We start from the raw sequence: 12,932 nt of genomic DNA, 5'->3' as shown, positions 1-12,932 counted from the left end.
ATTCTTTTCAATATTTTATAGTTTTCTTGTTTAAGATTTCTATAATTAATTCTTATTATAGTTCTTAATTTACAAAAATCTTTTATTAAAGTAAAAGGTAAAACTGTTTCCACTGACTAATTCTGTACAACTCCGGGGTCTTTTTTATACGATTCACCGTGATATATTTCGAAATATTTATTCCATTCTATAATTTTTACTAGCCATTCATCAGTAGGTTTAATCTTTTAGCTAATAATGTATTCTCTTAAATAATTAGTTGGAAATTTTATTGTATTTTTAAACTATATATGTATTTTATATCCCGTTTTTGTTTTGTCAGATTGTGCAGTAAACAATCGTTTGCTCTCAGACAGGACACCCTTTGCATCCACATCTCGAAGATGTGTGTATAAACGCGACACCGGTATTGTTTACGTTTATCAACCAATTCTGTAAAGGAATTTCGTCTATTTTTCCGATTTTAGGGATCCCTTTCTAAATATTTAGTAATACCGGTTAAAAATAATTCAGAGGAACAAATTAGAATAAAAAAATTATCAATTAATTGTTATAAATTTCACAACATAGTACATAGGAAGGAAAAGACAAAGAGGATGACCGTCGTTTCGTCCTTTTTCAATGGTGTTAGATGATAGATGCTACTCTATCCATGTCACGTCGAAGCATCTAATTCTTAATAGACAAGAGAGAAGGAGCACTACTGGATGACCAATTGTGGTTAGCGCAAATTACCTTAACTTCTTCCGGAACAAAATCATGATTGGTCAAAACGAAGAATACAATAAAAAAGGAATGATGAAAATCACAGAGACTTAATGAAAGACTTGGTGAGAGACTGAGTGAAGGGGAAATAACACAAAAAGATGAAGAAGAAAGGGAGAGAAAGTGAAAGAGTGAGAAAGTGAAGAAAAAGAAGAGAGGAAAAGAAAGAAGAGAGAGAAAAAAAGAAAATCAACACATCTATAAAAAGAAAAATAATATAAAAGACAACTTTTTTCCTGGTATGTTGTGAGTCGGGAAGTTCAGATACCCCCGCTAGGTACTCCTCGTTTTACAAATAGAAATAGGCTACCCTTCTAAAACAGATTTCATACTTACTATTAAACTAAACTAAGTTCAAATGTTAAGTTTCGTTTTTCTATAATACATTTTTTTTCTTTTATTCGTAAATTAGTTGACTTTTCATTCATTCTCCTGAGAGGCTCATTCCTGGACTTCGGAGTAACTTCTACCCTTGTTCTGCCTTTTTTTTTTTTTTTTTTTTAATCTAAATAGGAGTGTGTTCGACAACACACACCCAGAGACAAGGTCCTACCCTAAACTCTCGTAATCCAATTTTTGACGGCCCCAAGCCCACACTTTTTTATTTTTTGTAGCATCTTCTATTCAGGATGCTGTAGGTCGTCGACAGTTTTACTGTAGACTTTTCTATATGAATTGCCTACTTAATGAGTCTTTTCCCTGTCAGTCTTTTATCTCATCTTCCATTTTATTTGTGTGAGGCTCTCGACAGTCCTGAACCCATCATTAAAATTCGCGTTAAAATATTTTTAAATGAAAAAATGAGATAGAAATGATGTTTTTAGTACGAAAAAAGCGACGCGAACGTATAAACAATAAGAATGTAAGTCGTAAGGTCGACTATCTCCGGTTGGGAACGATTTAAACGTAGGTTTTGACCTCTCCCGCCATGTAAGTTAGATATCGTCACGCTTAGCAACCAGTGGCCGACCACTTAGAAACCGAAAACAAGGAAAATAGGAGATCAATAGCAGAAAATAATAAAACTGCCGAATTTGATGGATGCGACGGCTTCTTCCGAGATTTCCAAGTATCCGACGGTTTGTTGGACGCGTCCTGGGATCGACATCTTCCCGTCACCGGAAGTCTACCGCATCGTCGAAGGAACTTTCACTCGCCAATCGGGACACTCCTTCAAGTCAGGGGTGGTCTCTGGTCTTCCTTTTTCCAAGCTTCCAATCTTTCGAGATTTCCGTCATCTCGAAAGATGGCGGAAATCTCGTAAGCTCCTTTCTTACAGAATATACAGTTTCTTTTAACCGTCGATACTGTCTCAGTGTCAGTCATACCTACAAGGACCGTTCACTCTCTTCCGTCCTGATCTACTTTGAGCCTTTATCGACAGCCTCACATTTGCCTCATTCTTCTTCTAAGAGTTATTTATTTGTGTCTTTCTATAGCCTTATATATCAAATGTATTAATTAATTAACGAAAATACTGTATAGCTTAACACACGAATATTATCGAGAAAAAGTAATCTTTTCGTATTGGTGCATTTTACAGATAGATTAGATGTACTTTGGTAATTCCAGTTAATAATATAATCAATAAGAAATACGCTGAATATGTTAAATTTATAAAGGTTTTTAATAAAAATAATTTAAAACTGATTTAAGTAGAGTAAACGAAAATATAACTTCTAAAACATGAAATAATTAACAATAAAAATTTTGAGTTATCAGCATTATCAAAATTGATGAGATTATGAAAAAGTAATGATTGAAATTTTTAATGGATAAATTATTGTTATAGTTCCAGGAAAATAAAATAAAACAATACAGCAACGATTTACAGTACTTTACACACGTGTTTTGGCGCCATCTGTTGCAATATTTTATTTAAAAAGTTTTTATATTTTTAATTATTATAAAATGGCAAAAATCTTAACTTTGAGGGTAGGGGACGAGTTTTATTAAAAGTTGTAAATGCTAATAATGAATAAAATCGTCATAAAATCCGACCCTACTTGAGATACCACACACGATTCCCTTCATCTCCCCACCCCTCGACCTTTAACCACCAAAAGTTAACAACATCGATCCGCTTAATACACAAACTTCCTTGTAAAATTTCAGAAATTTTCGATAAAAAGCATGGGAGTTATTAAGCGTGAGTTATCAAATTGGTAAACAAATCTCACCCCTACACACTAACATCCATACATATGTAAAGAAACCCCCCCGAAGCTTTTTTGCATTTCTCGACATTTTAAGATCTCCTGAGTTCAAAAAATATAAATCTATGGGGGTCGTGTTTTGACCAATCGCCATACTTTCCCTCTTATATTTAACAGAGCTGGAAAAGTAAAATATATGTATGTACAGAACGTGAACCCATTCCTTTACATTAATCCACGCGGGATGCACAATGCGGAAAATTTGTGAACGAATCAAAATACTTTAAAGTTTTTTATCGACGTTTAAATTAATCAATTAGTAAATTATTTAGTGGAAAGACTAATCAAATAGTATTTACGGTAACTAAAAGTGTATAAGTGGCGTATATCAGATACACTTTGGCATAATTAGCCACTTTCTAAAACGTTACTGGAATATTAGATATTCGACATTGCGTAGTTCAATACTGGGAGCAGGCTAGTCACATCACACTCTGTAAGGAAATTGGCGTTGCCCCCACGCAATTCGATGCGTAATGGCGAAATACGAATCTCGGTTTGGCCGGAGATGTTAGAGACTCGATATTCAGAAATGGGCTAATTATGCCAGAATGTGTCAAATGATTATAACCAGCGTTACCTCCAAACACGGTTTTAATGGCGCCAAAACACGTAGGTCGGACAAGCTATAGAATTTTATGCCGGAGTGTGTTGGCTTTGTCCTCTTTTAGCACAATATCGAAAATCAAACAGTCGAATTCCGCGACTATGCTGAACGGTATCCATCGCTTGATTGCTGGATTTTCTTCTCGTCGGCCGATGTAGTCGCGCTCCTTCGTTAACCGATATAGCACTGAAGAGAGAACGAAAGTATACGTCGTTCCGAAATGCATACCTAACAGTAAATTAAGCGAATAAAGTCATGGTCGTTGAGAAACTATGGATGTTAGAAGTGCCGTATATAAACACTCAAACTCACCTGAAAGTTTTCAGAGAAATGGAAGTTTTTCTATTAGCCTACGTTGTTATTTTTATTATCTAATTTAAAAATTTGACTTTAACTGATTTGTTATTTAAGCCGTCAAACACATACATGAGTCTAAAGGCCGAAATCGGCTTTAAATATATTTTACTTGTTTGATATATAGGTTTATAGCGTTGTTTTTGATTAAACATTCCTTGTATTAGCGGATGGCTATTTGAATTTGTGTCCCTTTGCCGACATGAATGAATATATTTAAATAATGTATAATTATAACTTCCTTTATCAAATTTACTTAAATAACTACTATTTAAATACCAAACAGTATTTTATAAAAAATACTTAACACTTTGAATCAATACATTGAAAAAGTTTATTTCTTTTAAGCAATTCACATTATTTCGTTTAAAAAATGGCTACCGCTACCACGAGACATTTTTAATTCCGATTATAATAATATAAAAAACTGGCATTAATATACTGCCGACACTTTCCTGAGCTGCACATTTTACCTTTTCTCACTTGCTAAGCATCGCTACATGAGAAACAAAATTAAATATATATAAAGATAAGCTCTGAAAATATTCTCAAATTTTACAGACAAGTTTGGCAAATAATTACATGATATTTCTCACCTCAATAATAGGCATAAAATTTGCATTATACTTCATTTCAGCCTCTATAGCATAATCCGTACAACTTTTGAAAATTTCAAATTCCTGAAAAATGAATACATCTTTAAATAAAATTGAAAAATATAATTATGATTATCCAAAATTATAAATTACCTCATCAGTTATACTATTGCATGCGTAGTCACTTATTTCTTCTAAGGTATAAAACTTTTTTATCCGATGCATGCAATTTCGAAATAATTTTAATCCCTAGAAATATCAAATCGAAATTAAAGTTTACGTTAATTTACAGTAATTGTGGTAAATTTTTATGCAAAATATTTATAACTCACTACATCTATGTTATTTTCTATGGCACAGAAACGAAATGCCGCTTGGTTTTCAATGGCTGAAATTGGTATTAATTATTATTAATAGGTGTTAACAATTGTTACTATTATATATATATATATATATTGTGATACTCACCGCAGTAAATTTTTCTCAATCTTTCTGTTATCTGGCCTTCTGATGGCATCAAATATAACGCAACGAAAAGTATCGCAATGCAAATTTTCATGATCGTTCAGCTTGTGCTACACAAGTACAAAATACTTTGGTCACTGCATTCTTTTATATACAGTTCGCTACCTTAAATTATTCATCTCCCTAAAATTTACGAGCTCATAAATTCACAATCCATCTGATAAACTTTATGAAGGTGTGTCACTCATAAAATTAAGAATGGCAATTTACGTCAGAAATGAACTGCGCCTGCCATGAAAATGTAATGTAACTTATTTGGTTTATATCGTAGGCACACAAATACGTAATATATCTCAGTATGTTATGTATATATTATATGAATATGAGAATCCGCGGGAAGAGAGCCTAATTTCTTCATTTTTTTGAGAAGTCGGGACGGTTAGGCCCTCTCCTGTGGTCAGATGATGGAGTTTCAGTTAACGTTTACCTGACACCAGGCAAGAAGATTCGCGTCTTGACGGGCGATAAGATCTATATTCAAAATTTTTCGAGGGAGAGGGATCATGGATCCGCGGTAAGGTGACCGATTTTAAAAGTAATTCTACTTAGATCATTTAAACAAATAAAAGTTCAATGAGGAAAAGTAAAATGGAGCGAATTAAAAAGAAACTAAAATCTATCTAGGTAATTACACCTCTAGCAAAACTAACTAATTACACCTCTATTTGACCGAGAAAGAGAGTTTATAATAAGTGCATAATACCTCTTGATAATACAAGAATGTCTTCGAACACACTGAAAACGGCAATAATTCAGCACACCGAAAAGAAAAGCGATGAGGACGGGATCGAAAAGAACTTGAGGAGAGCGAGAGATTGAAGACAAGAACTGGTGAGGGCAGACTAGACCAAGCGAACTTTGAGAAGACCTCCGAAAACGGGATATTTATCCTATTTATTCTCGAATCTCCTCCAATGAGGCGTTAATGTATCACACATGTGACGGGATTTAGAAGTGACTCGAACTAGCAGATGCATTATCAACACGTGACTTAAGATCTCGCCATAGGAACTTGACAAACAGAAAGGAAGTTCGAATTTCCCTCTTTCTATTAATTTCGAAAGTAACAGGATATTTTGTTTCATTTTCTCAATGAAATAACTTTTTTTAAATTATTAAATAATTGGTATAATATCTAAATAAATCTCCTTTAATATGTGGGTAAAATAGGTTAGCTGGTCTCCAGACTCTCATATGAATGTTAAACAAGCAACCCTTAAAGATAGTCAAAATGTTTTTAATGTCTTGTAAACATGGCGAATTAATTTTTACTGTTTACTTTTAAATAATTATTCCTTTTTCAATTATTTTTTTCAAGGGTATTATGAACTTATAAATATGAGGTTTGGTTTTATATAATATATTAATAACAGACAGTCCGCATTTTAGTATTAATAAAAATCTTTATGATAAAAACTGTACGTTAAAAAATTTTTAAATGATTTAAATAGGAGTAAACTTCTAAAATAACTCTGGAAACAACTGCATCCCACTTATTCAGGTGAAGTAATTATAAAGAAAAACATCTGCTATTTTCTTTCGATATGCACGAATTAATATTCCATTTTATATTTATTTAATTGCAATAGAAGATAAATTTCTGTTAAATATTTGACAACGCGAGAAGATAAAATAATTAGAAATACTTTCCTCCTGTAGAAGTTACGTACAGAAACTAAGACTTGGAATCTCGTGTCGTCATAAATGATTTCTAAACAACCCACCATACATTATCAGCTTCTCAATTGACATTCTAAGTACGCAAGGTTAACAGTGCATTCACTTTAGAAATTATATCATTTGAAATTCTGCATTAATTGATATCGACTTATAAAATATAATAAAATATGATCGCGAATATCGAATTTTTGAACTTTCTTTTATTAATCACTCCAGAAATATATAATTTTAGTTTCATACTAGAATTTAACACAAAAATATTATATTTTAAATGAAAAGTAATATAATTTTTTATAATTAAATAATTATATAAATAAGAAAAGAGGAAGAGATGTAAACGAGGCAGTTTGATTCATTTATCGAAAAGAAACTTTAGTGAATCGTTTCAAAATATAGCATTGTTTCATATTATGGTTATAAACTAAACATTTTATTGATATTTGGTAGGAAAAAAACGTAAATTATATGAAGATCACTCAAACGCATCTTTAATCAATGTGCTGCTTAAATAAGTTATTCGTAAAAAATTAGTTAAAAAATAGTTTGTAAATACAAACAGAAATTATTAACATAAGCATTTTTTCAAACGATATTTAATTTAACATTTTAAAAACTTAAAAAATAAATATATATATGTAGAAACCTTTCATAAGAGTATTTTAAATCGTAATTTATTTCGTTTGTTCGAAGAAAAGTTGAGGAAAATTATTCAGTAATTACATGAGAATAAATTAATTTATATTAATAACATAATTCCTTCAATGTATATTTCATAATGTCTTCTAATATTTCGAAATATTCATTTTAGTGTAAATTAATATAGTCGAACTTCCGATAACGGGCATCTGCAAACTGCATTTTTATAGGAACTTTTTTCGTAACAAAAATGCAAAATAACCTCCGAATAACGGCCATTTTTACGTTTGTGGCCGTTACTGAGAGGTTTGACTGCACTTACATTTATCTTCTAATTTTATTAAACAAAAACAGTTAATATTCGTTGCTTCAATTTCAATGTTTAGAATTGAAGCAACGAATATTAACCGTCTTTATTTAATAAAATTAGAAGATAAATGGGAAAAAAATAAAAATACAAAATGAAGTTTAAAACTTCGTTCATAGTAAATTTTTAAATCATTTTTTAAAGTAATAAATTAAATAAAGTTAAAGGAAAATATCCTATGAAATGTTTAATTCTATTTCATTATTTAGAAAATAATTAAAAATTCAATAAAGTTTATTCATTTAATTCTGAAATTAAACGATTATTTTATGACATAAGTTAATTAACATCACAGCATTAAATATTGTTGCTAGTATGAAGACGTAAGTAACTACCCCGTGGATGTACACAAATGAACACAAAAGTATTAATTTCTAATTTGTCGTCATTGATAATTTGCCAATAATGAACTTACATAGTACAGAATATATTAAAATATTACTGTATTATAAATGCACATTGAGTAATATATACTCATTGGCCCCTCTTTCAGCATATTCTATAAATATTTGAGAATAAAAATGAATTTATATCTTTTTCTACAAGGACGAGAGTTTTTAATCCAAAGTCTGTTAAATTCATTTTCCTTCATAAAATTGTTTTCACTGGAAAGTGAAAAATGATTTACCTACGCGTAACTTTTTGCGTAGGTATTAATTAAAGCGGTTATTTGTAACGAACGGGCGAGGATGTTATTACGCAATGATTTCAAAAGCATATCCCACCCTGGTTAAAGCAGATTTTGACCTTAACCGTCATTTCAGTACTCTTGCCCACAGTTTAATTGATGTTTATCACCGTCTCTCTCCTTTCTAAGGTCTTTCGTTCTTTGTTCCAGTGAAAAGACTTTTACTTCCCCTCTGTTATGTATATTTATTAATCGTTTGATGCTCTTGAATTGATTATTGACATTATTAATTGTAATTTATTTTTCTGTACGTACAGTACTTTATTCAACGATTTACATAACTAATTGATTAATTGTAAATTAAATTCTAATTTTAATCGAATGTGTTTCATTTTGCCAATTAGATCTAATGTTGTTGACTAAAATCGCTATTGAGCACTCGACATGCGGGTAGTGAAACAAATTTCCAAATTGTCCTGCATAGTGCCGTAATACGATACTTTGGAAATTGAAAAGAACTGTGAAGTAATAAATTAATATATAAATAATGTAAACTACTTTTTATGTTTTAATTAAAAACATTTGACGCTTTTTATGTCTGTGATTTATAAAAGTATACCGAACTTGCCATGAAAAATATCAAATTGCCGGTATATTCATCGAAACATTTTTACACCACTTGGCAGAGTTTAGCTGAGAGATTTGACAAATGAACATACGTGTATCACAAATGCAGAAGTACTTTGCAATTATTTGCGGATTAATTTCATAGAAATGTTCCACGCAGAAAAAAGCAATGAACTAACTGCTTTTTTTTTCTGCATTCCCTCTCGTGAAAATTGCATTTTGCTCGAACGAGAAGATGATCGAAAAGATTGCGCCAACGATGGTATCTTCGGCCTATGGCGTGGAAGGAAATATAACATTAGAGAAAATTTTAATTCCACAGTTTAACGGAATGATTATTCCTAATTACGGACAGATAAGTACATGACTCTGGCAAAAATTACTCTAACTTTTTTGCTTCTGATGAAACCGTAGAATCCGGACCTCATTAGAATTTGTATAAATACTCTAACTTTTTTTATTCTGTCGCATTATGGAAATTTACATAAGAAGAAACTCTCACTAAATACTATAAGAAGCTGAGTTTTATTTGCGATCATTTCGAATTCAAAACTTATACTGCCTGGCTTATATAAAGATGGGCACAGATTACATAAAATAGATACTTCTTACTCTGGAAGGGAAGACTACTTCACAAATAAGATTTCGGCAGTTAGTGTTCGATGAAGTTATACTGACGGTAGTGCATCGCATATTCTATGGAGTATCACTCTTGTATGCAGGTAAAGAGATGGAATTCAATGTCCGAATTCATTGTATGAGTGGCAGGATCGGTGACACGCATCGATGTGACATTGTAGCATCTGTTTTTATATGCGGAGAAGCATTCGTTAATAGGATTAAACCGTGGTGAGTATAATGGTAATTATTTGAAATAGTCCATCAAATGGGATGTAACAATGTCAGAGGAGTGAAATTTTACCTTTTCCATTATTAATTAAACAGAATCCCAGAAATCTGTTTTTTAGATCGTCATAATGTTCGTGTAGAAAGGACAAAAATACATAATTTCGAGTTTTACCAGCCTTTCAAAGCCTCATCTTTCATCATTCTGGTTGAAACCAAAATAGCTACGAGTCTTAGATTACTCCCTTTATTTGCTGGATGGGTGATTGACTCATTTATGTCTTCGGAGGAATACTCGTAATATTAGCAGGTTATATATCCTCTTAACTTTAATACATTTTGTGTGATAATCAGATAATGGCTACCTTCAGCCAACTCCACCTCCTACGTAGGTCATAATGGCATCGTATTATTAATTCTAGTAATAGTTCAATCCGTAATATTAAAATTATAATTACTTATAAAAAAAAGCGTGTACTAAATTCATCAGGCGATTTTTGTGTATGATGAATTAATGAGAACATTTTACATTTCTCTGTCTATATTGTCTACTTGAAACTTGTTTAATACGACTTATTACACTGGTGTTGTTTATGATTAGTAAAGAGAGGAGATCTTAGTCAAAATGAAATATCTTTATTTTGATCTGTACCAGTACACTTATTTTCTGTGTTTCGGACCTGAAAGCCCTTCTTCAACAGGTTTATAACATTCTATAACAATGATATAAAAAGTTTTTTAAAACAATGATATTACATCCAACAATTTAAGATAAAAAATAAAATTACTTACATTTCCTTCATTGTCTAATATTAATACAACACCAATATCGATATAAAGTATCTAAAAAGCATAGCTTAACATAACTATTTTAAGTTTTTTTCGTTATAATTACGCCTGTGTAATTAATAAACAAGATCCAAGTAGATAATATAGACACAGAAATGTAAAACAGTAAGGACAGAGATAAAAAGAATTAATGCCAATTTATTTAAGGCCAGTAATTTCGCTATTGATTATAACTTTAATAATTCTTCAAGTTTCTTTACACGAAACCGCGACACATCTTATTTCATTATTTCTCACAATGAAGTGTAATATAAACGACACAAAGCTTTCTTTACACTTCATTGTGTGAGGGACGAACAGACCCTTAATAAAGTGTTATTTTAAATTTTAATTATTAAAACATTTCATCATATAAAATCGAGCGTTAGGCTAAAAGCCATAAAAATTTATTTTCCACGGAGTTGGTTCCTTGTTGAGGAGGATCCATCTAGTCAGCGATGTGTCACCCGGAACTTTCGATAGAATGCCCATATTGGACGCCAGACCATTAACAACAACCATCTGACCTCATGGAAAAACCCAAGAGACATAACAAGAGAAAATGAAAAAAAAAAAAAACACCCGAGGTCAGTCGTCTTCCAAAGTCCGTCCACCAAAGTCGTCCTCAAGGATTAACACTGTGTCCAAGAATCCAGAATTCAACCCGTGACAAAGATCGTGCCTTTTTAAAGATATCATCCCCAATTCCGTGCCGTCACATCGTAGTGCTCCTATTAACGGACAAGACCCAGAACTATTTTGAGCGAACATTTCATCGGCGTCAACAGTGTCATCATACTACAGATCTGCAACCTAGAAGAAAGGTATTTATCAACCCGCGATTCGGTTGTAAACTCTCTCTCTCAACGGCCTAGAATAGTTAAGCCCGATAATATGCCCGATATCTCTGTATTGTCTTTGGTTCTTATTAACATTGTTATTTGTTAGAAAATATGGAATCCGAGTGAGTCGTTTCCTTGTCTTTCTCCTCACCTCTACTCCGAACCCAATCGCTCACCCGCTACCACTCGCGTGACGTAACGTCGCGATTTCCGAGTCCTGCGAGACTCGGTGGTGTCAGATTCAGGTCTTCTGACGTAGTGTCAAAGAGACACCGACCCTACGGTCACAATTGTAATATAAACGACATTATAAACTTAAGTACTTAATGAAGACTAAACGTTACAAAAAATAGCATCTAAAATAGTACAGTAGAAGCCGTTCTTCCGGTTAAGCCTTAATACTCTCCTTCTCCCCCCGCTGGAGAATTTCAAAAAATCCCTTCTTAGTGCGCGCTTTCATGACGTATCCTAAGGGTGCGACTATGTAGACGCGAGTTTAGAGCGAGCGAGAGGTTGCGAGCGATTTAGTTTTCGCAAAGGAAAACCATGCACAAACGAGAAGCTAGAAATAACGCTGGCTAGAGCGAATTCCTGGTTCTCGCACATATCTGACAGGTTTTGATATTTATCGCGTCTCGTCTCTTCTCGTCACATATTCTCGCTCGCTCGAAAAATTCGCTCGCTCGAGTCTGCATAGTGGCACCCTAACTGTGTACCAAATTTCACCTGTTTAGGTTCAGCGGTTTGCTCTGGGCGATGATGAATCAGTCATTCAGTCAGTCAGGACAAGTAATTTTATATATTTAGATGAAATTTTCTAATGAATATTTAAGGTTTTATTCCTTTAAAAGAATCTATGGCGGTACAACAGAAATAAAAATGAGAGCAAGAGAAAAAGTATAATAATTTTTCAATTTCCTTATTATTAAAGATACATAATGTAAGTAAATTGTCATTTTAATGTCAAAACATCGAGCTATTATTTCTCTAAAGATTTATACAAATTTAAAAAAGTTATAAAATTTTGTGATTATATATATTCGAGATTTTATTTTCTCAGAAATTAAATTTTACAAACTCTATATATACTGTACTGTAACAAAAAAATATAATTAACTAGCTGCAAGGACCCGCTTCGCTGGGTTTTTATTTGTGGGCAAAAAGTAACGATAGTGAAGATTAAGATAATTAGGGGAGATCGGGGCAAGATCGGCATGTTAAGCTTTACTTAAATTTTGTGTAATAAATACTGCTGTAAACTGAAAAAAAAGCTTTGCATATTGTCTATTGGAATGTTACCTTACTATAGAACTGGTTAAAATCAGTTTGGAAATAAAAATAATTAAAATAATTACAACTTTACAAGAAGAGAGAAATTGACGAAGTTGCCCCGGGTATAGGGGCAAGATCGGCAA

General features: G+C 32.3%; 1 protein-coding gene across 1 annotated transcript in view; it reads right to left on the bottom strand.

The window, feature by feature from the left end:
* Window positions 1-4,299: 4,299 nt before the first annotated feature.
* The window catches only part of LOC111619464, a 9,762-nt gene continuing 1,129 nt past the window's right edge, over window positions 4,300-12,932 (bottom strand). Inside the window, exons 2-6 of the mRNA XM_023361194.1 lie at window positions 5,007-5,113; window positions 4,871-4,926; window positions 4,692-4,787; window positions 4,539-4,622; window positions 4,300-4,438 (exon numbers count right to left, since the gene is read on the bottom strand). Coding sequence (XP_023216962.1) covers window positions 4,412-4,438; window positions 4,539-4,622; window positions 4,692-4,787; window positions 4,871-4,926; window positions 5,007-5,097 — 354 coding nt within the window. The 5' untranslated portion in view covers window positions 5,098-5,113 and the 3' untranslated portion in view covers window positions 4,300-4,411. The remainder of the gene's footprint in view (window positions 4,439-4,538; window positions 4,623-4,691; window positions 4,788-4,870; window positions 4,927-5,006; window positions 5,114-12,932) is intronic.

The sequence above is a fragment of the Centruroides sculpturatus genome, unplaced genomic scaffold (genome assembly GCF_000671375.1).
Source record: "Centruroides sculpturatus isolate CEXI.00-Female unplaced genomic scaffold, Cexi_2.0 scaffold44, whole genome shotgun sequence".
Taxonomy (NCBI): Eukaryota; Metazoa; Arthropoda; class Arachnida; order Scorpiones; family Buthidae; genus Centruroides; species Centruroides sculpturatus.
Note: the sequence above shows the minus strand (reverse complement) of the source record. Positions and strands in the feature narration are given on the sequence as shown.